The 27,674-nt window shown below is 27.7% G+C and overlaps 2 protein-coding genes across 2 annotated transcripts; one reads left to right on the top strand and one right to left on the bottom strand.

Annotated features, from left to right (window-relative positions):
- Positions 1-11,077: 11,077 nt before the first annotated feature.
- Positions 11,078-14,328, top strand: LOC124926024 (ribonuclease P protein subunit p25-like protein). Its single transcript, XM_047466180.1, has 9 exons — positions 11,078-11,184; positions 11,333-11,463; positions 12,063-12,143; positions 12,229-12,317; positions 12,414-12,488; positions 12,877-12,941; positions 13,037-13,111; positions 13,609-13,887; positions 13,968-14,328. The coding sequence occupies exons 2-9, from the start codon at positions 11,341-11,343 to the stop codon at positions 14,063-14,065; spliced, it is 885 nt and encodes a 294-aa protein (XP_047322136.1). The 5' UTR covers positions 11,078-11,184; positions 11,333-11,340; the 3' UTR covers positions 14,066-14,328.
- Positions 14,329-23,184: 8,856 nt separating this feature from the next.
- Positions 23,185-27,012, bottom strand: LOC124927880 (probable cinnamyl alcohol dehydrogenase 6). The gene is made up of 5 exons (XM_047468373.1): positions 26,874-27,012; positions 26,432-26,773; positions 25,138-25,426; positions 23,711-23,864; positions 23,185-23,621 (listed from the first exon to the last, which is right to left on the bottom strand). The coding sequence occupies exons 1-5, from the start codon at positions 26,966-26,968 to the stop codon at positions 23,419-23,421; spliced, it is 1,083 nt and encodes a 360-aa protein (XP_047324329.1). The 5' UTR covers positions 26,969-27,012; the 3' UTR covers positions 23,185-23,418.
- Between the last annotated feature and the right edge of the window lie 662 nt (positions 27,013-27,674).

Raw genomic sequence — 27,674 nt, 5'->3', positions numbered from 1 at the left:
ACTGGGTCATATTTCCAAATATTGTAGATCCGAGAAGAAAAAAGGAGGAACCGACAAACTTCTTTGCTGAGAAAGAAGATGAAGGATTATTGCTGGTTATAAAAATTCCAGAAACTGAGATCAAGCCAAGATGTTCTGATAACTCATTTTGGTATTTGGATACAGGTGCAAGTAACCACACGTGCGGCGACGAGAGCTTATTCAAAATACTCTCAAAGGTGGAGTCTAGATCCATTTCTTTCGACGATGCTTCAAAAGTAGCCGTCAAAGTTCAAGGAACGATCAGGTATCAACAGAAAAATGGGGGAATCGGAGAGATGAGAGATGTTTACTACGTACCTGATCTCAAAATCAACATATTGAGCAAGGGACAGTTGATGGAGAAAGGGTACTCGGCTATAATGAAGGACCGAGAAATGCAGCTGAAGGATAAACTTGGGAGACTCATTGCCCAGGTAGAAATGAAATGAAGAAAAATCGTATGTACAAACTTGAGCTTAAAATAGTTCAAGATAAATGTATGCAACTTGATCTAGAGGATGAGGCCATGAAGTGGCATTATCGGTTCGGTCATCTTCACTTCAGGGGATTGAACGAGCTGGAGAAAAAGGAGATGGTTCTTGGACTACCTAACATTATATTCGAAAAGAGGTTCTGTGAAGAATGTCTGATCGGGAAGCAAGCGAGGACTTCTTTCCCAAGCAGTTCTGAATACAGAGCAAAGGAGCAACTCAGACTGATTCACACTGATTTATGTGGGCCAATAACTCTAGAATCATTTAGTGGTAAGAGATACTTCCTTTCTTTAATTGATGATTTTTCAAGAAAGACGTGGGTTTATTTTCTGAAGGAGAAGTCAGAAGTGTTTGAAAACTTCAAGAAATTTAAAGTGATGGTGGAGAAAGAAACAAACAAAGTTATCAAAGCAGTCCGATCTAACAGAGGAGGTGAGTTCACTTCTAACGAGTTCAACAAATACTACGATAAACATGGAATCAAGCGTTTCTTGACTGCTCCATATTCTTCGCAGTAAAACAGTGTAGCAGAACGAAAGAACCGAACTATTCTCAATATGGTTCGATCTATGTTGAAAGGAAAGAATATGCCGAAACAGTTTTGGGCAGAGGCAGTGCAGTGCGCAGTCTATGTGCAAAATAGATGTCCACATGCAAAGCTAGGAGAGAAGACGCCTCAAGAGATTTAGAGTGGTATGAAACTGAGTGTCTTTCATCTCAAGGTATTCGGTAGTGTGGCCTATGGGCAAGTACCAAGTCAGCATAGGACAAAGTTATAAGATCGGAGCAAGAAGTACATATTTATCGGGTATGATGAAAAATCTAAGGCATATAAATTGTTTGATCCTATTAATAAGAAATTGGTGGTGAGTCGAGATGTTCACGTGAAGGAATCAATGACATGGAACTGGAGTAACCCGATTGAGGAAGAAACAAGTTCAGAGGTTGTTATGCCTCCGATATCAACAACTACCGAGCTTTCAGAAGATGAATCCGAACCTCTACAGCCCAGAATGAGAAGTCTACGGGAGATATATGACACTACAAATGAAGTTCACATTTTATGTCTTCTCGCTAACTCAGAAGATTTGAATTTTGAGAAAGTTGTACAAGACGATAAATGGAGATCGTCTATGGATGAAGAAATTGGGGCAATTGAACGTAATAAAACCTGGGAGTTAACCGACCTTTCTGAAGGAACTCGACTCATTGGAGTAAATGGGTGTACAAAAAAAAAGATGAATGTCGAGGGAGAGGTTGAGCGTTATAAGGCTCGACTTGTGGTGAAGGGCTATAGACAAAAGGAGGGAATCGATTATGATGAAGTCTTTGCTCCTGTCACGAGAATGGAATCAATCCGACTTCTGATCTCGTTAGCTGCTCAAAACTAATGGCCGATTCTACAGATGGATGTGAAATCAGCCTTTCTAAATGGAGTACTGAAGGAGGAGGTGTACGTCGAGCAACCACTCGGGTATATGAATAGAGGTGATGAGAAGAAGGTGCTGAGATTGAGAAAAACCCTCTACGGGATGAAGCAGGCTCCTCGTGCTTGGAATGAGAGAATTGATGAGTATTTCAAGAAAAACGGGTACCAGCAATGTCCGTACGAGCATGCCTTCTACACAAAGAAATCAGAAAATGATATGATGGTGGTCGCTCTCTATGTCGACGACCTCATATTCACCGGAAGCAACACAAAACTAATTGAGGAGTTCAAGGAGGTAATGAAGAAGGAGTTCGAGATGACAGACTTAGATTTGATGAAATATTTTCTTGGCCTAAAAGTGAAGCAGTCGAAGGAATGGATTTTTATATCCCAAGACAAGTATGCACTTAAAATTTTAAAGAAGTTTAAAATGGAGGACTGCAACCCAATTTCAACTCCAATGGAACCAGGCACTAAACTCTCAAAGTTTGATGGAGGAGAACGAGCTGATGTTGGGAGATATCGAAGCTTAGTCGGAAGTCTAAGACATCTTAGAAGCACGAGACCCGACCTAATGTTGAGTGTTGGGATAACAAGCAGATTCATGGAGGATCCAAGCTATACACATTGGAAGGCCTTGAAGAGAATTCTGAGATATGTTCGAGGAACTCTTTCACTTGGTATTTTCTATTCAAAATCAAATGACTACCAATTAGTGGGTTACTCTGATAGTGATTGGTGTGGTGATGTTGATGACCAGAAAAGTACTTAAAGTTATGTATTCTTACTCGAAAATACGGCTTTTACTTGGTTGTCAAAGAAGCAGCCTATTGTAACTTTGTCGACCTGCGAGGCAGTGTATGTGGAGGCCTCTTGGAGTGTGTGTCATGCAGTATGGCTTTCAAATTTAATAAGGCATTTGGGAGTGATCCGAGATGAAGGGACTGTGATTCGAGTTGATAATAAGTCGGCGATCGAGTTGGCAAAGAATCCAGTTAAGCACGGAAGGAGCAAACACATTGACGTCTGATTTTATTTCATTTGAGAACAAGTCAAAGAAGGAAAGGTTGAGCTGGAGCATGTTGAAAGTCGAGCTCAAGCCGCGGACATATTCACCAAGTCATTACCGACCACATTGTTGGAGAGTTGTAAAAGGCTGATTGGAATGAGAGATGGGAAGAATATTTAAGTTTAAGGGGGAAATTTGTTAAATAAACTTAAATTAATAAAGTACTTGATTTTTTTGATGTTTAATAATCTTAGAGTAATAACTAGGGGTGAGTGAGATACCCAAGAGATTTTGGTGGGAACTATTTAATATGCAGAATAATTTATTTTGTTATTTGAAGAGTCAAGCATATGAAGAGTCTATGCTTTCTTATAAAGAATTGTAAAAATCCATTTGAGATGAATAAGAAAAATATATTTTGTCATCTTGTTACCAATAGGTCAAAAAATAAGTCATGGTCAAGGCCCTCGATCGTTTTTCAGGCGACACAACTAAAATTGCAGGTAGTAGTTTTTCTTTGTCTTCTCCAGTCATGATCAAATTCAGTCATCCATTTGTATAAAGTTAATATAGGGTTCTTTTATCTTGGGTATAGCATAATGAGATTTAGACTAAGTTAAGGCAATGCGTGTTTTCACTTTCTCTTTTTGATCGATTATTTCCATTATTCCATTCCGGCAAATTCATTATGGATTTATCTATAAAATAAAATAAAAATCATTCTAGTGACAAAAAGAAGTTAAGAAAATATTATGCTAAATAGATTTAAAAAATGTAGACTTTCTTCCATTGTCATGATCCTCTCTTTCTTTCGTGCTTTGGTGGGTCTTTAGAAAGTATACAGAAAATAACTATTTAACTCTTCACCTTTGCACCTAATAAATACAAAATTGTCACCACACAAACAACAACAACAACCTAGCTACACGAATTCAAGCCTAAGACGAGCTATCACATAAAGATCGAAACCTACACAAGGTCATTTTTTTAATTTTTGAAATCCTGACTCCAAATGTTTTCTTTTCACACTAACATCAGGGATGCCAATGTGATCGAACCTTCTAAAGGAGCCTAGTTAACCCAACGACCGAGAACAAGACCTTAAATTGAAAGTCCAAATTTTTTTATTTGGGCATTTAATTTCTTATTATCGATTTGAATTACGATTCTATCAAATCTGTTTTTTTCATTCCGTAAAAAATCGATTTTACGGTATAGACACTTATGACCTCCCCCTCTATGCCATGCGGTAATGATTTCTCTGGCATTACGAACTTTACCACAACGACGTTGTTCATAGATCAAATTGTTTTGTGGATTGAATTTCATTTGACTGTTTACAGTTCTATTGTATACTCAGGTTAAAAGTTTTTGTATAAATATATCACAATGCTCTTAAGTATTTTGATTTAAGTTCTTTTCTTTCTAAAAGGTGGACTAGAATAACCCGATAGTTCAAGTTCACATGGTATGTTTAGAACTATATGAAATTGTAAAAACGAACAATAACGAGCTAGAACATGAAATCATATTTTTTTCTTCAAATCGGGTTTCCTAAAATTATTGTATTACAAGATGAATAGAAGTTATATAAAAACTTCCACATGTTATAAATGAGTTCAGGATCAAGCTCCAATGATTCTCACTATCGACTAAAGCTTCTAACTCAAGAATAAAAAAAAAAAACTTAGAGCTTTTGTTAATGACGATTGTTTTAGTTCTCCTCTTTCTCCCTAGAGCTCCTCCCGAGAGATGATAAAGTAATCCCAACCTCGAGCTATTCGTCCAACGTCTTCAATTTCTCGATTTTCCAAATTTCGTTAACTATTCGTCCAACGTCTTCAATTTCTCGATTTTCCAAATTTCGTTAACCTATTTCATTCATTTATTTATTTGTACATTTTGGGTTTTATTTTAAAATAATTCAGATATTTTATTTGGAATTCAATTTATACCTCCAAATTAATTATTTATTTCAATCCTTTGTAATAAGTTATTAAAGAATTTTTTTTGAAATAATTTTATGAATTGAAAATTAGTTAAAAATTGTGAAATTATGGTGTAAAAAATGTGTATAAATTTGTTAATTTGTAAAATTAACCAGTGACATTTTATTGTTTTTATAAATACATTAATTAACATTGATAATATAATATATATTACTGAATTAAGAAAGGTTTAAGGAGAAAATTATTAATTATCTTTTATTTAAATAGTGATCTCATTATTTAAATAATTTAGTTTGTTTAAAAAATTTAAAAATTAAATTATTTAGTAAAATTATGTATTTATTAATATATAATGAAAAAATATTTTTTTTTTCAATTTTATTATTTTAATAAATAATTTAGAACACATCAACAAATGAATATTTAATAATATCACAAAAGTTTAAAATAAATTTTAAAGAAAAAAAAATCATTTAGACTTATTAATTTGTATAATTAGTTAGAATAAAAACACTTATTATATTGTGTTATAGGAAATACACATTTTATTTATGTGTTTAAAAAAATATTAAAAAATAATAATTGTGTTTACTCTTGTGAAATTTATATGAACAGTATTGATGACAACTTTAAGTCACTAGTGATTAAAATGTTATATATATATATATATATTAAATTAAAAAAAATTAACTCTGTGTTTAATAAAATTTAAAATTAAGATCTGAATACTGGATTTTAAGTATTTAATGACTTAAATAATAAGAAATAAAAAATTAAATTAACAAACAGGAACATCTAAAATTTAAGTATTCAATATTTTTGTTGGTTTAATAATATCTAAAACTAATATCTGAACAAATACATCTAGTGTTCATCTAGACTATTATATATACACTTATATATTACTCATATTAGTTAATAAACTTAATATAATATGTTGAAGTATATAATTTAATATATTAAATAAAAAAAATAAAAAAAAATATTATATTTTATTAACTAGTATATATTAAATTATAATTTATTAACGTAATAAAAAAAATTAAAAAATTAATACTATTTTATATTTATATATAAATAAATATAAGGGATAAAATGTATATATATTTCTTTTATTTTTATTTTATAATTAGTTTAGATATAATTATATTTTTATTGATAATTTATATATATATATATATATATAAAAGAGAATAATAAAAGAAAATATATTTATCCACAAAAGAAAAAGAAGTTTGTTTAATAATGTGAAAAAATTGGAAAATTAATAGACTTTATATTTATATATATATATATATAAATAAATATAAGAAATAATATATATATATATATATATATCTTATTTTTTATTTTATAATTAGTTTATATATAATTATATTTTTATTTGATATTTGAAAATGTATTTCGTAAAAATTAATTAAATAAATTATGATAAGGAAAATAAAAAAAAATGGAAAAGTAATACGAATTTATAATATATAACAGTAATTTTAATAAATTTGAAAGGATATATGGGTTTTTTTGATGATTTTATTTTTAGATTAACGTGTTAAGTTTTTTCTCTCTTCTAAAATAAGTTTTATATTTGAACTTATTATTTTTACATTGTTTTCACTTAATAAATGATTATAAATATGTGTTATCAAACCTACTTATATTAAATAAGTTAATTAATATATTTAATTAAGTGATAAGTCAAGTTATCAAACACCGTCTTAATATATATAATAATAAATTTATATATGTAACAAAAATCTATATAATTATATAATTTAAAAAAGTTATTTATAATAATTTAATAATAAAAAATAAAAAAATAACTAAATGTTTTTTTAATAATAAAAAATTAAGGAAGAAAAAAATTATTCAATACTTTACAGTGACATGTGCAATTATTTATAGGATGACAGGTAAAAAAAGCTTTATCTTTCTCGTGTCCGTGTCCAGGGGTATATATGTCTTTATTCCTAACTATTATATATATATATATATATATAATAAAAATTTATTTAAATATATCTTTTATTAAAAATTGATTTTTTAATCTATTTGTCTTACGTAATTATATAGTTATTTCTAATTTTAATTTATTTATTTAAATATATCTTTTATTAAAAATTGATTTTTTAATCTATTTGTCTTACGTAATTATATAGTTATTTCTAATTTTAATTTATCATACTTTCTTTCTCTCTATTTTTGTATTAAAATTAATTTAAAATATATTTATATTTATTTTAATATGAATAAACTTTTATTTATTAAAAATTTTTAATTATATATTTTAAATTAGTTAAATTTTAATTATTTTCATTTAATATTATAAAATATTTTAATAAATTAGTAACAACTATTTTTTTTATTTAAAAAACAATTTATTTAAATAAAATAAATAAATAATTGATTATTATAATTAAATTTATTTTAATATCTTCTCTTATTAATTAATTTTGTAAAGGATTAATTTTTTAAATGAATAATTTTTCAACTATTTTTTATACATAATTTTTCAATTATATAAATAATTTAAAATTATATATGTAAATTATTATTAATATATATACACATAATTATAATTTTAAAATATATTTATTAATTTACAGTTAACAAAATTAAATAATTATTAAAAATATTAATATATAAAAAAATATATTTTTAAAAAATAATTATTATTTATATAATTCTTTGATTTCAAATATATATAAACTTATTTATCTTAATTTTTTATATTAATTTTGAGTCAATTTTTAAATATATATCTATACTTGTGAGTAAATAAATGAGAGATTATATAAACTTTTAATTAGTTAATAATACAAAATCATAAGTCTAAATGTGCCATTACTATAACAACATAGTTTAATTGAATTTTATTCTTTTGAATTTTAAATTCACTTTAATTTAAGAGAATATTTTTCTAACTTAAACTATTATAGTGAATTAAGTAAATATTAACAAATGTATCAACAAAACAAAAAAATTAAAATAAATTTATGAGTTTTTTTCCTCTCTAAACTCAGCTATAACTTTGGATTAAGATGTTCCAAAATTAACTTCATAAATTTCATTCATTGTAAGTATATTTAGTTGTGACATTGACTTTAATATATATATATATATATAGATAGATATGTTAGGTCAAATACAATGGTCAAACTATTTAAGTGAATGATATAAAACTTAAAGGAGTATAAATTATGGGTGGTTAACCCCCCACCAACTATGAGGTTGAAGTTTATAATTCTAGGAGTTTTCTATTAGAAGAATGTCATATCCACTTAACTTCTTTTAGGAAATAGCTTATCATGACTTTTTGTATTATGAATAAAGTTAAACTCTTTGATTTTTCATTTGAATCAGATACTTAGGATTAAAACTAAACAAAAATATTAAGTTGAAGTATTGTCCTGTAAAACAAAAAGTGATATTAAATTCTCTAAAGCTCTAAACTATGAAATTATAATTAAAATCTAGAGGTGTAATTTTATTTTTTAGAAACCTTTTAAAGATTAAGAATTGAAATTAAAATTTCATTAAAATTTTAGAATATAAAACAAAATGATTTTATAATTTCAATTTCATTCTTTTTAGTTTTGAATTATAATTATAATTTATTTATATACTTTTTAAATAAAATATCTTATTATTTTAATAATTATAACACGGTTAATGAGCTATAATAATTTTAAAAATTCAGGAAGTTAAAATGTAACTAATATTTTTTATTTATTTTACTAATATAACATTTCATATATAATTTTTAATTTAAAAAGTTAATTTGTCAAACTGATATTTTGTTTTTTTTAGTTTAGGAAATTAATATTCTGAATCGGTAATTATTTTTAAATAACATATTAAACTAATATTTTTTTTATTAAGAATTGAACATTATACAAATATTTTTTATATTTAAGTTATTATAATAAGTTGTTAGAAACTAATATCTCAATAATATATATTCAAATTATTTTTATTATATATTTTCAAAGAAATTGAATTATAATTTATAGTTTTTTTAAGAATTAAATTGTTAATTAAGCTCAATTATTGTAGAATTAAAATTAAAATTTTATTATAAATTTTAATTCCACTCATCTAATATGACATGAATGGTAAAGTAATTTTTTCTTAACCAACTAAATTATTGAAATTTTATTTTAATTAATATTAATTTTTATAATTTCTCTTTTAACTTATAATTTTTCCTTCTATTTAGTAGTTACTCACTTAAAAGTGGTTTATCCGTCACCAACTTTTACCACCATCTTAGGGTAGATTTCTCTCAAATATTATTTATCATAATTTAAAAAATCCTTAATCTATGTGAAAATTTTACATTTTTTCCACAAAAATGAGTTCAAATTCTTTAGAAACATAAGATTTTCTATAAGCCCTATCCAAAAAGAAGGTGCACCAATGATCTATATGCATGGACAATGAAGGACTAGAAGAATCAATGTTTCCTTATATAGAAATTGGAAGATAATCTTTTATCTTTCCATTTCACTAAACTCCATTAAAAGGCTTAGATGATATTAGTGGTCAAGTTATGGAGTGATAACTTATGGAGCCATACTGATTTAGAGTTTGCGATATTAATTTAAAGGGCAAAATAAAAGCAAAATAATTAAAATTTTGAGTTTAGTATTAAAATTTTATTATTATAAAGGAGGTTAAAGATTTTGATTTAGGTAAATATTTAAATTTGTTAAATTCTTATGATTTTAAATTTACAATTTTAAAATTTTATGAGTTTGTAATTATTTGTTTCAATTTTATAAAAATAACATGGATATATAGTTACAAATTCAAAAACAAATTATTACTTACTCAAATAATTAAAATTATTTAATTGATTTGTGTAATTATTACTAGTTTTTTTTAATATATTTTTAGATTGTTTTATATATTTTCTTGGGTGACCCAGATTTAGTTTTGGGTGACTCCACACCTCTTACATAGTTTAATTAATTATACTTAATTATATAATAATAATAATAATAATAATAATAATGTGTAAATAATATTATTTTAAAGTAAATTCTTAATAATTTGATTTTACGAGTCTATAAATATTAACGGTTTTAAATAATTCTCAATTTTAAAATTGAACTTTCAAATTTTATTCATTTAAATTGTATATACTAATTAAGAAAAAATTCAACTTAATTTTTGTTTAATTTTGTATTTCGTTTCAGCCACTTCATTTACATCGATGTCACAAACCATGCAAAGTACTAATTTTTGGTCATTTTTATTTGTTATTAATTTTAGAAGTACGTTAAATATGAAGAATTCCGATGAAAGGAAACGAGATTGGATATAAGTTAATTTAGATAAGGAAGAAATTAGTTTGTCATATTATTTACAAGTGATGTGATTAGTTGTAAATGATGGGATTAACTACTTATGGTTGTAATTATAAGAAATTGCTGAATTATTGATTACAAATGTTTTAATGGTCTAGTTTAAATATTAAAATTTGATTTTTAAATAGGTTGTTTTTATTATTTATAAGATTTTAATATATATTATTTTTATTCGAACCATGTCAACCAATTCTATGTCGGTTTTTGTTGAACAAATAACTCCTCTTAGATAGTTTTTGTTGAGCAAAAGCAAGGAAACCGACGACCGAAGCCTCGATGAATTTGCAGCTCATACTGTTTGTTGACCATAGTTCGTTATCCAAGTTCATTTGTTATATGATTTCTTCTTCATATAGATAGATATAGGATCTATGAGACAATTACTTAGCAACCACGTTTAGTCATTTTTTTCTGTCCTTTTTATCAACAACAACATTTTCTCTAACAATCGATACCAACCTACCTATATGCGGTTTATTTCTGTCTTTTTTTTTTACTTAGTGTAATGACTTTCTATAATACCTTCATTTGGTTACTCCTCATTCTATCAAATATTTCCAAAAATAAAAATAAAACAAACAACCCTTATTAAATAATGTTTTTTTTTCATCCTTTCAAAAAAACCATATTATTTACAAATAAACATATGTCAAACATGCTCCAAGAAATATACCACATAAAAAAAATCAAAAGTTGAATAGCCCAAAGAAAAAGCCTGTACTTTTACAATTGGGCTTGAATCAACAATGGTAGGCCTGAAATTAACTGAATTAGGGCAGTTATGAAGCATATCCCTACTATATATACCAAAGAACTTCATATCTGTCTCTTTTCAGGGCGAAAACGAAGATACGAAAGCCGAAGAAGAGGGCTTACCTTCGTGGAGCATATTAATCTCAATTTATCGAAGAAGGTAATCCCTAACTGTTTCTTAGATTCAACCTCTTCTTTACAACAACCTTAATTTGATTCAATCTAAAGGTTCTATATCAATTATAGCCTGTTTTATCTAGATTCCTTGTCTCATTTTGTATAATCTGTTTTGTTTCATGTGAATTTAGGATATCAGATGGATCGGTACCGGAGAATCGAGAAGCCTAAGGCTGAGAAACCAATTGAGGAAAATGAAATCAGAATTACTAGCCAGGGAAGGATGAGAAACTACATCACATATGCTATGAGTCTGCTTCAGGTAAATTCTTTCTTCATTTGTTAATTTATTTGTATGGTATTGAATCAGTGTATTCGTTATGGAAAAATGTTTCCCTTTTAGGGTTGATTTTTTTGGTTGTTTTTATGTTATACCTTTATGTGATATTTGATGATTAAATAATAAGATTTTGTGTCCACTATTCTTTTGAAATTGTAGTGGATTATTAGATATATTATCATTTTTCAACACTTGGTGCATATCTATGTGATTAATATAAAATAATGAATAGTGAACTATATTGAGAGATTTTGGTTAAACAATATATAGCAAATTGCAAGGTATTTTTTTTGTGTGAAAGTTGTATTTAAGATTTTCTGAGTTAAGCACATTATTTAACTTGGTTGATGTCTGATGTGAGGGACACTTGAGTAATTTCAATATCACAATGAGATTGGTGTTTTTTCTTGAAAAAGCTCCATTTTGTTGGTTATCTTGTAACATAAATTGATTAAAACTAAGATTTTATAAACTCATCATCCAATGTAGATGTTTGTATATGATATCATTAGTTCTAGAATATGATATTTTGTGTGTTATTTACTTACCACTCTTTTCAATTGAATTGTTCCTTTGTGTAGGACAAGGGGTCAAATGAAATTGTTTTCAAGGCAATGGGTCGAGCTATTAATAAAACTGTTACAATTGTGGAGTTGATCAAGGTTTTTTCTTCTCTATTTATCCAAGTTAGTTTCCATTTGTCTTGTGTTCAATATTACCTAAAGTCTTGTTATGTGTAAACTATAGAGGAGGATTGTTGGTATTCACCAAGTTACATCCATTTGTTCAACTGATATAACTGATGTTTGGGAGCCAATTGAAGAAGGGCTTAACCCGTAAGAACATCCCAATAACCATTCCTTGGCATAATCTATGACTGAAATTTTTTATTGTTGCTAAAACAAAGAGAATTTGTTTGGACATGTTTGCAGTGTGGAAACAACAAGGCATGTTTCAATGATTACCATAACCTTGTCAAAGATGGAATTGGATGTATCCTCTGTTGGGTAAGTTTCTATTATTGCCTTTTTAAGATTCTAGTATTGGTTCTTTTATGTTAAACAAACATTAAGTGCTATTGTTTGTTTCCTATGTTGTGCATTACAAATCTGCAAGGCCTTATTTGGTGTGGGTTATTTGATATTATTTCCATATAACCCATTTGTGAATCACATCTTTCCAATCATCAACCAAAATATCCTAAATAACCCTATGAGGATACATAAGACCCATATATTTCTTCATTCTGTATCAGTTGCGATTGATATTGTGAGTTAGATATGTTTATTATATTTGTGTATCTTAATATTGTCAAAACATTTTGGTAGAGCATATTATATAGTCTGGTACAATTAAAGGAAATTTATATGCCAATCAATTTGTGATGTGCTCTAGGTACCAGCCTCCAATACCAGCTGAAGAGGTGAGGACAGCACCTGAGTTTGACTATGAAGGAGGAGGTATTGACACTTGTAAACTGGATTTCATATTTTGCTTGATTTTTACCACGATATTTGTGCATTGTGAGCTGTGATGATTTCATTTTATTGTTCAGAAGAATCACCTAGTGGTGGTCGTGGAAGGGGCCGTGGTCGGCGTGGAAGAGGAGGAAGGTCTAGAGGCGGTTATGGTATGCAATTTCACCTTTCCCCTTGTATTTTTTTATTTGAATGGAAGTCTCATTTATTTAGCTCTGAGGTAGAGCTTAAGAACTCATGCCCAGAAGGTCATGGGGTTGAGTCTTAATATGATTGGACCATTTTCAAAGTTGTTTATTTGAATGCCTATAGATCAGTTTCTTGTACTAAATGCAGTGTGGACAGATTATTATTACCATAATGAATTTGGAAACTAGGATTTATCCGAAAAAATGATTTTTACTGTATCTTATATTTAATTTAGATTTTGCCAATTTATTTTTAGAAACACTTTTTTGTAACTGGATCAGTGGATCTACATAATTTATTGGTTGTTTCTCCTTTGATACATAAACAAAAAAGTGTTTACAAGTTTTTGTTAATGTTCTGATCCTTTTAGCTTAATGATATGATAGATAACAAACTAAGTTTGATTTGTATGATAAGATGACATATGACCATATTTTTTTTTAATAATTTGATTGTTCAGGTAATGGGTTTATTGCCCCGAATGAGTACGAGGAAGGAGGTTGGGATCGTAATAGGGGATTTGCCCGAGGTAGGGGTCGTGGAAGAGGTCGTGGTTTCCGTGGTCGTGGAAGAGGTGGTGGAGGCTATGATGGGGGTCAGTTTGACAACAACAACCAGTACGATCAAGAACAAGGCCACGGAAGAGGTGGTGGTTATGATGATGGTGGTTACTACGACAATCAGCAACAAGGTGGTGGTGGTGGCGGTTACCAACAAGAACCACCTTTCCAAGGCCGCGGTAATGATTCTAGATTACCAAAATAGAACAAGATTTTAGTCTCTGTTGCATTTTTTAACTCGTGTTGGTTTGGTTATTAGGGCGTGGCCGTGGAAGTGGAAGGGGAAATAACCGTGGAAGGGGTCGTGGTGGCTTCAGATCCAATGGTCCGATCGAATCAGATGCTGTCGGAGCTTAATTGGAAACGACGTATCGACAAAAAAAAATCTGCTCCATATATTTTCTCTATGTTTTTTCATTCAAGTTTTGCTAGTTTTTTTTTTAAACTTGTAGGTATTTTATTTTTTTTATTTTTAATGTAGACTAATGCTAGATGTTTGTATGTTTTTTTTTTCAATCATTTTGGTTACCTGTTTGAACTTTGAATATGCATTGGAGAGATCAATGCTAAACTAATTACTAGTGTTTAAAATATGAGCAGATTTAAATTCTTTTATTATAGCAGGTTTGTTTATTTTGAAGTTTTTCCATAATATATATATATATATATTTTTTAGTATTTGAAATGAAATTTTACAAATAAATCAAGATAGAATTACAAACATTGACTTAATTATTTAAAAAAAATATTTACATGATTGAAGTGCTACATTTAACTTGCTAATAGTAAGGAAACACATGAATATTAGCCTTTCAAGTTCATCAACTTGTTCCATAAAACATGTTTGATCATGTTCTCGATATTCTCTTATAACCTCCTCCAAAACCCTAATCTCTCGATTCACAACACAAATCTCGAACACGAATTTCATCCTATCAATCTCATTTCGCAACCTCCTTACAAGTACGCCCATCGTGTCGAAATCTTTCGTAAGTAAATAAATCCCTCTCGACATAAAATCAAGTTGACCACCTTTCTCGATTAGTTCTCGCTTCATCGATGAATATACTAACCTTTTCGATCGATCAAGAGAACCACAACCCACGAGTGAAAGAGCCTTCACGATTCCCATCCGTAACTTCAATCTCCTCTTGATTCTTCTAGTCTCCATCGAAAAATCTCTAAGCAAAACTAGATGTTTATCGTTGATGTATCGAAATTGAGTTTCGTCAATTACCATCAAAGGATTCTTAACAAGAACCAATGAAGATAATTTTTCAAACATAGTTTCGAGTGATCGAGAATTCATTTTCTCGATCAAACGATAACTATCCCGAGCTTCGTGAACACCGGAGAGGAGTAGTTGACATGCATTACACGATTCTAATACAACTTTAAGAAAATCAATGAAAACGGAATTGACAATACCCGAGTTTTGAATCATGTCGATTAGGGTTTTTTGAAGTAGTAATTCATCAACACCTTCAATTTCATTGAAAGAAATTGTCTTCAATAAGTCTATATATTGTTCTCCAATATTTAACTTGTTTTGTAAATAACCGTTGTGATCAGCCATGATCATTTCTGAAAGATGAAGAAGAAGAGGAAGTAACGATCTCATTGCGATTTTGTTAATTTGAAATTCAAACGCATATAAAATATATATATATATATAATATAATGACCGATTTATTGCTTGGAAAGAAATCTAAAGAGATTAGTGGGTCCCACTTTCCTCAAATTAAGAAAGATATTTTATTTATTTTTGAAAAACTTCATATTGTTATTCACACGCTTGACATTTCGCCTCTCTCTCTATCTTACGTGTCAATTTTCATTATGCATGCAAAAACAAATAAATAAATAAAAATTGAGCTAACACAATTCTACACATTTGAATATACTTTTTTTTTTTGTATAAGAAAATGTTCATAAATATCTTGGAATGTATGTATTTTGACATAAATAATTACATTTAATATAAAAAATGTGATTTAACATTTTAGGGTGAAAAGTATTTTAAAAAGTGGCAATAAAATAATTTTAGATGATAAAATTTTTCCATATATGTATATTTGTTATTGTAATAAAAGTGGATATTTTTTTTTATCTTAATTATAAGATATTTATCAAAATAAGTATTAATATTATTATATAGGATAAATATATTTTTTTTAAAATATATATATATTTATTTTGGTGAAATTGTCAAATTGTTGTCTCTTTTTTAGTGAGTTGAAATTTCAGATCTGTCCTTTTAAATTTTACATTTTGAGATTCTTGTTAAAAATTTATATAAAATGAGGTTTTATCCTAATATCACTAGTTTAATTATGGATTTAAAAAAAAATTAATAATTAAAACTCTAAATTCATTTAAATTCAGTAATCAAATTAATGTTATAAATCTTTTATTTATTTATATATGTCAAGCATATAATAAGTTAACGAGCGTTTTAAATCGTTAAAATAAAATTTTATTTTTGTAGAACTTTACCAATAAAAAAACCCTTAAATCGTGATGTTTAAAATAAAATCTCAAGTCCCACTGAGAAATCTCCAATTTGACATATTTGTTTTATATTTTTAAAATTAATACTATTTTTAAGTTTTATGCTTAGACATTTTTATTGAGAATTAAATATTAAATATTTTAAAACAAGTATATATTTATATATATTATATTTAAAATTTAGTGATTATATAAAAACATACATAATGCTTATATAGATTAAAATTAGTTTGAGAAATTAAATGCAATTATTAATTCTAATATATATATAATTTGTTATTTGTTACACACTATATTACTTATTTGGCATACAATTTGTTCTACAAATTTATTTACTCAATTAAAAAGTCTCATATTTGTTTATATCGGTCAACAAGTCATTCAGATGATCATATCAAATCCACGTCCCGTATTTATCTTTTAAGTTTACATTTAATATATACATATACATATATATATATATAATTAATAAAGATTATTTTTTTTAACATTAATTAGTTGAGTTGGCTATAAAAATGTTGACTTCAATAGTAAATTAACCCAGACAAACTTTTGCTCTTAGTGGAAAAAAACATACAAAATAAAAAATGGTATTTTTGGAAGAGTTATCAATTAATTCTTTTTTCAGCTTATGACTAAGAGCTATGAGCTTATTGTGTTTTTTTATATTTTTTTTTATTGAAAAGTGATTGATGATATTTTATTTATTTTAATTATTAAATTATTTAATCTATTAATTAAAATATTCACACATTATTTTTATTAATTTAAAAAATAAAAAATATTATAATAAATAAATTAATCACAAAAACTCAAATAACCATTTTTTCATTTAACAATATTATTTTCAAAAATAAAAAATCAAATGACCGAACATCAAGCTATAACCAATAAGAATAATGATCCAATAAAATGCTTTGTCAAAATTAGATTTTTTGCGTAATTTTTCTGTTATTCAGGATTATTGTAGGGACTATTATCATAAAATATATATTTTTTATTTTAGTTATGACAATAACTCATCATGATATCATACTTCAATTCATCTGCTTTTAATAAGATTTGGACCAGAGTCTTAAGATTAAGAATCTTTCTAGGTGGGTGAGGTTTGATTTTTCAACCAAATATGTATCATAAAAAATATAATTTGATAATATTACATTATATATTTGAGACTAATCAAAATAAAGATGAGACGGAGTATAAGTTATAACCAAATAAAGTACGATAAATAATACAAAATTTACGTGGAAATTCAAGATAGGAAAAAATACCGACAGAAGATGAAATTTTTCACTATAATTAAAATAGAAGATTACAACTTAGAGAAAGAACAAAAGAATGACAAATATTTTATCTGCTAATAAAACTCTACACAATACCGATATATTTATAGGTCATATAACTAGATCTAGTGTGCATAATATTAAATAGTTCAGATTTTATTTTATTTTATTATACCGCGAGACTAGGCCCAAACCCCAATCAAAACTCATTTAGATCACCATAATCTAACAATCTCCAATTTGACACATATCAATTATGTCAAAAAAAATTATCTTCAGAATATAGACAACTATAATAGTTTTCACCTCTTCTAAAAATCCCAGTGGACTTACTCAACAACCAAGATCAACTAAGTTCGAGCAATGCTCAAACTTAGCAATGAAGAGCGCATTCATCATATTAGCAGAATTATCAACAATATTAATTTTGCTCACATCAATATCACCAAGAGCAATAACACACTATACAAAATGATATCACACATCAATGTGCTTAGTTCTTTCATAGAACATCTGATCCTTCATCAGAAAAATATCATTTTGACTATCACAAAAAACTGTCGATATTTGTAAATCTTTCTTGAGCTTCTCGAATAGCTTTTTCATCCAAATATTAGTTTTACAAACTTCTGGAATGGTCATGTATTTTACCTCGATAGTATACAACGTGATTGTACTTTGTAGTGTAACTTTCCAACTAATCGCACAACCGCAAATACAAAAAAAAATACGTGAGCAATTTTCTTCTATCAAGATTGTCAGCATAATCAAATTCGATATAATCGACAACTCCATTTCTAGACCTCCCAAACTATAGGTGAACATCCATTGAACTTCTTAAATAACGTAAGATCCATCAATCTGTTCTTCAATACTTTACTTGAATTTAACAGGCATCTACTAACTACATTTATTGAATATGTCAAATCTAATCGAGTACAAACCATTGCATACATAAGTGAACCAATTGCAATTAAATCTAGAGCTCGTAACAAATATTCAATATCCTCATCCAACTAAGATGACATAGTTTAAAATGAGTTGTTATTAGAGAACTCAACGGACTAGCATACAAATGTTGAACAGATAAAGGACTTTGAAGTAGACAAAACTATCAAAATCACTTCACTTGAAGTCATAGGTGGTCATAAAAGAGTCAAACTTTTATACCACTAAATTGACGATGACTTTAAACCATATAAGACTTTTTCAAATAACAAATACAGTAATCTTCTCTTAAGACTGTAAATCTTTTAGGCTGATGCATATAGATTCCGTGTAGAAATACGGTCTTCACATCTAGCTGCTCAAGCTCTAAATTATGCATCGCCACAATACTAAGTAATGATCGAATCAAAATATGTTTCACACCAGAGAAATCACGTCAATAAAATCAACCTCAAGAATTTGACTATAACCTTACTTATCGAGTCTTTGAGGAAGTCTAATTTTAGATATTGGTTTATCTACATCAATATGATATTGTGGTACAAGCGGTTAAATATCTGACCACTCTAGTGTAGTTGACTGTAGTGCTGTAGGTTCAAATTCTGATATGCTCTCTAACTCCACATTCTAGCTATATTTTTGCTGAATTTTATCTAGAAAAGGTTAGATTTTTTCTCAATATGTTCACAAGAAGATATAAGAGGTGTAACATGTAACATATGTGTTTCATCAAAAATAAAATTTTGACTAATTATAACCTTTCTAGTTTCAGGAGACCACAACTTATACCCCTTTACACCAGATTTGTAGCCGATGAAAATACATTTAATAAATTGAGTCTTCAATTTCCTTTATCAACATGAGCATACACAGAACAACAAAAAATTCTATATTAGAATAACTAGAAAGAATATCATACCATACTTCGTGCAGAGACTATTTATTAATTGTAATCGAAAGAGAATGATTGATGAGGAAACATGTTAAAGCTGCAACTTCAGCCAAAACAACTTTGATAAATCAACATTAAGGAGCATACAACGCACCTTATCCATCAAAGTCTTATGCATCCTCTTTGCCAAACTATTATGTTCTAAATTTTTAGACACTGTGTGGTGCCTCATGATTCCTTCAGCTCTACATAAAGTATTAAACTCTTCAAAACAAAACTCTAAAATATTATTGCTATGCAAACGTTTTATTGGTTTTCCAGTCTGATTCTCAATTATAGTCTTCCACTCCTTAAACTTAGATAACACATCACTCTTTTGTTTAAAAAATAATCCAAACTTTTATGAAGAAATAATCGATAATCGTCAACATATAATAGGCACCTCCCATAGAAAGAACCGTATATGGTCACAAAGATGAAAGTGGATGTAATCAAGTGTTTCTTAATTATTGTGGATGTCTTTAAAGAATTTGACTCTTTCCTGCTTGCCAAGGACATAGTCTCACAAAATTTAATTTACTAATACTCTATCTATCAAGAAGTCCTCATTTACTCAACTCGGTAATGTAATTCTCACTCATATGACCACGTCACATATACCACAACTTTGTGACAACATCATCAGATAATGAGGAAATAGTAACTCACCAATGTAGCCAGTGGTAAGAGTCAACTTAAGAGATCAAAATGTCACATGTTTGATTTCATTTGGAAACGCTTTGAATTGAAGCGGTGAGTAATGGTCGGGGTGTCATACTAGTTCTTTTTAATTAAAAAAAGATAACAACGAAGTAGCAACAACAACATTGCCTACAACTGTGAAATCTTTAAGAACATATACCATGTTAGGTTTTATTTCACCTTTCATCACGACAACTACACATCTACTAACTTTTATAACTTCGTCTTCAACAATGTACTTGTACCCATTTAAATCGAATGTACTAACCAAAGTAAGATTTCTCTTCAAACTTGGAACATGTCTCATATCACCAAGTGTCTGAATAGCTTCATAAAAAAATCTTGATTTTTATTGTTCCTATACCCATAACCTTGAATGATGAATTGTATCCCATTAACACAACACATTTGAAAATTGTATCATATGTTAAAAATCAATCCCCGATCGGGAGACATGTGATACATACAACCATAATCGAATATTCAATCCTCTTGCGATCTTGAATCACAAACAAAAGTCACGAGGAGTTCACTGTCTTCGGCTTCAGCAATACGGATTTCGCTAAAATTTTTGTCTGTTTTACAATCAGAATATCATTATCTTTCTTAACTTTATTTTGTAGCTTCTAACACTCAGATTTATGTAGCCTCATTTTTTACAATAATTGTAAGTCTTCCAAGTTTTCTTTAATTTGATCAATTTGTCTAATAATATTTTGAACCATTTTCTTGGGTTCTCTCTCGAACAATAAAGCTCTCCGCCGGACCATAAAAATAATCAACAAGATGCTTTATTTTTTCCTTAGAGAATAATGCATTATAAACATCATTAATCGTGATAATATAATGACTAAACAACATAATATATATGAAACTTGATATATGATGGGGGCAACGAAGACATCGTAATTAAAGTTAAATCTTCATCATCATACTTGCATTCCAATGCTTCTAATTCAACAACAATTTCTTTAAATGCTGATAAATGTTCTTGTAAAGACGTATCTTCAGACATACGATACAAATATAAATTTTGCTTTAGATGCAGCTTACTAGTAAGACTTTTTGTCAAACATAGTTGTTCTAGCTTCACCCATAACCCAACATCACTCATTTCCTTTAGAACATCCGGTATAATATTATTCGACATATGTAAATGTATATGAGACATAGCCTTGCGATCCTTCCTCATTTTATCTTTTATTGTCAACGAACTAGGCATCTTATCAAACCCTAATATATTTTTATCCAAATTTATCTGAGTGAAAATAAATCTCGTCTTTATATGCCATAGAGAAAACCTAGTATTGTGATCCAATAACGAAATATCACACTTCATACTTGACATCTCCGAAAAATATATAGTCTCTGAATTAAATAAAAAAACTCAATGCTCTAATACCAATTGTTGAAAAACGGAATATGGATCCGAGACTAATAAAGATAAAGAATAGATGAAGTATAAATAAAAAGTACGATAAATAACACAAAATTTACGTGAAAACCCTAGACGGGAAAAACACATACAAAAGATAAAACTTTTCATTATGATAAAAATAAAAGATTACAACTTAGAGAAAGAAAAAAATATTGTCAATATTCTCCGTGTGTTAAATTTTTTTTAACTAAGACCATATATATACATGTCACCTAACTGAGTCTAGTGGGTCAAATATCAAACAATTAGAATTTATTTTATTTTATTGCACCGCAAATCAAGATCCAGATCAAAACTTATATGAATCATTATATATAATATAACCTAATATTAATAAGTTGATCTTATTTTGAAATGAATTGATTAGTTCATACATAGATTCGTCTAATTGATTAATATAAATATGAATAAGAATAAGGATATTGAGCGATAATTTAGTGTCATAAATGATGTCGGGGAATGATGTATCAACATGTGATTGAACTTGAAAATAAATTTTTTCTCTTATATTATATTTAAGTCAAAATACGTATTACCACATCATATTTAATATCATTTATGACACCAAATTTTTACTCTTTTTTTATTACTCTTTATATATATATATATATATATATATATATATATATATATATATATATATATATTTATATATATATATTTATACAGTTATACAAAAGTTAATTTAGTTAGATATTTATATATATATTTCTACAAAATTATAAAAAAAAATCCGTAGGAAATAAAAAATAAAATTCTTTATGTTATAAGCAACACAACAAATTTAATAATATTGCTCAAATTCATATGGAATAATCTAAAATTCCATAGGTTATACATCAATCATAAATTTAATTTATGTAACCTTCTACTTATCTAGCACATGGAAAAACAAAATTTGATGACATCAAACTAATATTTGATTCTTATTTATTTTGTTTGAATAAGAATATTACTTCAACTTAAAACATTAAAAAAAATGTAATACTAAAAAATATATACTATTATTATATTCCTTAGGTGTTCGATTGGAGGTCAAATTTCTAGCTTTTACATTTAAAAAATAAAATAAATTATCATTCATAATCAATTATTTTAACATTTTTCATAATAAAAATTTATTATCTATTTATATTAATTTATGTGAGCAATCTAATAATTAGCTAGTTAGACTTAAAAAAATATTTTGAACTCATGAATTAATTCACTCATCAAATAAATGTCTCTCTAAATCATCACCAATAAAATAAACTGAGTTAAGGTCTATTACAATATATAAAATATGATATTTACAATAAAAATAACCATTACAATATTTGAAGCTTAATAATTTCTATTTTGGTATAAAGTACAAACCCTAATAAATAGTTGATTCATGAATATGGGGGGAAATAATTGATGTCAGGTCACGTGACATTTCTTATAAGATAGTTATGACGTGTCATCATTTTAAGGTTGTTCTCTATTATATCATATGTTTAATGAAGTTTCACAAACTACCAGTCGTGAAAGAAAACTTAAAACTTCTTTGAATCAACAAAAAAAAAAAAATAGGAAACCCTAATTTCCCCTATTCTTTCAACCCATGTTGCTTCACCACCCAAAACTTCATTATTTGCAAAATTTCCCCAACTATTAATTTATTAAAAAAACATAATTATGATTCACAAACATAAATTAATTAATTAAAAAACCAAAGTTTAAGAATAACACAATATCATTATCTTTCGTTTTTTAGATATTAGAAAGTAGGTAATACAAATTAATTGAGAATACTCGCCAACTTAAACTTATTCAACCAAATTCATACTCAACGTTTGAACAAGATAAAAAAAAACGATAAAGAAAAGTGTGAGCAAACTCTAAACTCGGTCATGTCAGTTGCTCCACCGATTCAAAGTCGTGGGGATTTATCAGCGACGTCAATAACAAACCGATACCTAACATCGTTCTTGGAAAGTCGAAGGAGGGCTTCATTGATTTTATCCGTCTTAACTAGCTCGATATCACATGTAATGTTGTACTTTCCGCATACATCCATCATCTCTTGTGTTTCTTTTATGCTTCCCGTCATACTTCCCTTCACCGATCTCTTCCCTATAAATAAAGTATAGATATATTAATTAATAATTTTTTTTTTGGATATTTTCTAGTTCAAATTCAAATCTAGTTACAAATAGAGATACCAAATATTAAGGGAAATGAAGGCAAATCAATGGGCTTATCAGGTGCGCCCACAATAGATAAGGTCCCTTCAACTTTGAGTAGCTCTAGATAAGGCCCAAGAGAGTGATGGGCCGAAACAGTGTCCAAAATGAAATCCAATGTCCTTTTCCCTGCCTGTTCCAAAATAAAAAATTAATATTTATTTCTAATTAATTATACTGAAAAAATTGAAAATCATTTTATTAATTATATTTATTTTATGGTGTTTTCATTTTGGATTTTAAGCAAAATACTTTTTAAATAATTTTAATATCCATTTTCACCATAGATCTAAACAAATTGTTTGACCTAATTGAACGATAAATTAATTATTTAAAACGTTTTTTTTAATAAATACAGTTAGGTACGGCCAATTTTCTAATTTTGTGGGACTCTTATTTACTATGACATAATAGAAAATTTTGAAAAAAATTATATATATAAGTTGTTATTTTGTAAGATTAATTTTAAATAATTTATCATTTAATTAATAATTTATTTATTAATCATTAAAAAAAAATAGATATATTATTTTCTACCTTTTTCAAATTTTGTATACTATCAATATTCTTTATTATAATAATCTCAATAACACGATTTTTAATAATTTAACTTATTATTCAAATAATCTTATATCAAACAAGATTTGTGTAGTATCAAAGTTTTGTCATTTTTAATTTATTGTGTTTTTGTAAATGATAGAGGTAGTTACATTTTAATGTTAAAATGAATAAAAATAATTTAACCTAATTTTGGTCAACTATTTTGTTTATAAGTTAAGTAGTTTAGGTGAACATGTTCAAATATATATTTTTTTAAGTGGCTCTATAAACTACTACCCATATTATTTATAAATCCCTTTATGATTGAAGTGATGGGTTATTATGTGTGGTGTTAATTTTGTTTTTGTTGGTGACTAAATTTTGTTTATTTTGAAAAAAGGGGCATACATATTATTGATAGTTTTATGTATAAATCAAGAAAGAATTCCGGTTAGGAGATTCTCTCGTGTAAGAACAAAACAGTCATTTCTTTGTAAAATGACCATTTTACCCTTATATAGAAAAACATAGAAATTCTATAGAGAAGTGATAGAGGAGAGAATTTGGGAAAAAAAACGAGAGAAAATTACGTGTCACTATATCACGTACCGAAAAAAGAATAAAGAGTGAGGAGAGAGAAGAAAGAAAAAATTTATTATTTTTTTAACCAAATTATTATAGCATATTTCATATTACAATCATTTATGTGGTTATCTTTAATTGTAAAATGAATGGTGATTATAATTTGAAGGGTTCTTTTCATATTGAGGTTCATTATTAATGAGGGTCCCTTTTAAAAGTATTAAAAGTATTCATTTTTGGGAAAAAAATGAAAAAAATAGTTAGAAAGTATATTTAAGACATGCCTTCATTTGTTGAGGATTGGTGCTAACAATAAAATCATGTGCTCCCAAACGGTCCCTAGCTTCCTTTTCCTTTAACGGAGATGTGCTAATAACGGTAACGTGATGACCAAATGCCTTACCAAATTTAACTGCCACGTGTCCTAATCCACCCAATCCAATTACTCCGATCTTCTTCCCCGGCGAATCAAGCAATCCACTGTCTTTAAACGGACTGTAAACCGTTATTCCGGCGCATAATAGCGGCGCCGCCGCATCCATCGGTAAATTTTCCGGCACTTTCACCACATATCTGAAAAGAAAAACCCTCATAATTTTAGACAATTATTTTATTAATACTCATACCCCCATTAGAAAAAAAAAAAATCTTAGACAAATCATTTTAGGGTAACACAAAATAGTTTATTTCAAGAAAAAAATTAATTCAAAGTCATTTTTTCCAATCTTTTTATTAGTGTCAAGTCAAAATATAATTCTTAATACTCTGTATAAAAATTGAGTTAAAATCAAGAATTTATTTAAAATTGTTAATTAGTTAGGAGGCTAATTTTATCTTACATCCATCACACTCACTTCAACTTAAAAAATATAGCTAGTTATAAATTTGTAAAATTGAGAATCCCCTTATAGAGTAGGGGCAACAAAATGTCAATATTCCCAACCTCCCTGAAGTCTTTGGTTTGAGATCATAGAGGACAAATTCTACGCCTGATTAAATAGTTAAGTTTGTTTGAAGGTTATGTGCTTAAACCGCGGAAATTAGTCATACTAGAAAGGAGAAACGGAACCTAAAAACTTATAAAATTGAGAGTTTATGGGCCTGTCCTATTTGTTTTTTTAGATTAAATTTGATTTTTCTCTCTCCTCCTCTCCATCACTTCAATCATTTCAATCACTTTATTCATCTATTTAAAATACCATTTTACCCTTATCAATTTTTCTAAATTTTAAATTATTAAACCCTATTATCCAGTGACACACTCCGTAATTTTTAACAACAGTGAGGACTTAAATGTCCTAAAACCCATTATACTCAAATAAACTCATTCATATTTCATACAGGTTTTTTTTTTTTTTTTTTTGTCACTTTAGCCAAAATAAATCAAATAAACCTATTTAGGACATGCTTTCATATAAATATCTACTTTAGAGCCTAGTTTTTCTTAACCACGAGCCATGAATTTTCCACTTTTTTTCTTTAACTCTAATAAGATTATTTAGTAGCTCAAATTATGTTTATATTTGATTTATGTGATTTATATAAGAATATTTTCCAAAACAATTGTACGGATCTTACCTGTGATCTGCAACTAGCATAGTGGAGTATCCACCATAGGTTATACTTCCATCCCAAAAGATACCATTATAGGTAAACTGGATCTGATCACAGTAATTTTCTCTATCAGTGGTACAAAATTCGCATTCCAAACAGGACGCAGCAGGACATCCGACTCCAACTTTGTCACCAACAATGAAATTCTTAACATTGCTTCCAATTTTTGTGACCACCCCTGTTATCTCATGGCCAGGAACGACAGGATACATTGTGATGCCCCAATCATTGTTAATGTAATGAAGATCAGTATGACAGATCCCACAATAGAGTACTTCAATTGTTATGTCATTTATGCCATTTTCTCTGATTTTAAGAATAACCCATATCAAATCTTAATGAAAAATTCAATCTTTTTTTGAAATTGGATGATGAAACAGAGTATAGTATGTATGTATGTATGTACCTTCTTTTGAAAGTGTAAGGTGTAACCTTGCCGGATTGTTCATGAGCAGCCCAACCTGTAACTGTTTGTGTGTGGTTTGGAGTTGTTTGTGCCATTTTAAGACAGAGAAAGTGTCAATGTTTGGTTTGTGGAGTTTTACTTGAGTTATCATGGGTATATATAGAAGTATAAGGTGAGCTAACAGATAATAAGAGATAGAATTCTCGATATTCTCATATGAGGGGCAAAATGGTCATATTTAAATTATTTATTTTTTTTACTATTTTAAATCTCTCGATTAATCGATAATCCCGTAACAGATGATCCTATTTGATGAGAAAAAAGATTTTTTTTTATGGATTGAATGATTATTTTATTTTTATGTTTGATCAGTATATGAGTTTAATGATAGTTATTTTGATTTTGACTATAATTTAATGAATATTTATTTATTTTATTTGTTTTTGTTGGTAAGACAATAGTAGTGGAAAATGTATTGGTTTATTTTCTATAGGTTTTTTCATTATAAATGTTTTTGTCGGTTTGCACCATGCTTAAATGATGTATATATAACACTTTTGTTTTTGATAAAAATCTGAAAATTTGTGTCTTAAAGAAAAAAAAAAGTTAAAAATTTTAAGTTTGAAAATTGTAATTAAATTAAAAATAAAATTTTGAATTATGTGTGGAAGAATGACTTTATTTGTATATAATTAAGAAAGGGTAATTGACTGTTTTCCAAATTTGATAGCTAGAAATTTAATATTTGAATGGTTGATTTTTGTTTCTTATATAAAATTTTAAACATAAAAAATCTTATTA

Source organism: Impatiens glandulifera, chromosome 2 (genome assembly GCF_907164915.1).
Source record: "Impatiens glandulifera chromosome 2, dImpGla2.1, whole genome shotgun sequence".
NCBI lineage: Eukaryota > Viridiplantae > Streptophyta > Magnoliopsida > Ericales > Balsaminaceae > Impatiens > Impatiens glandulifera.
Note: the sequence above shows the minus strand (reverse complement) of the source record. Positions and strands in the feature narration are given on the sequence as shown.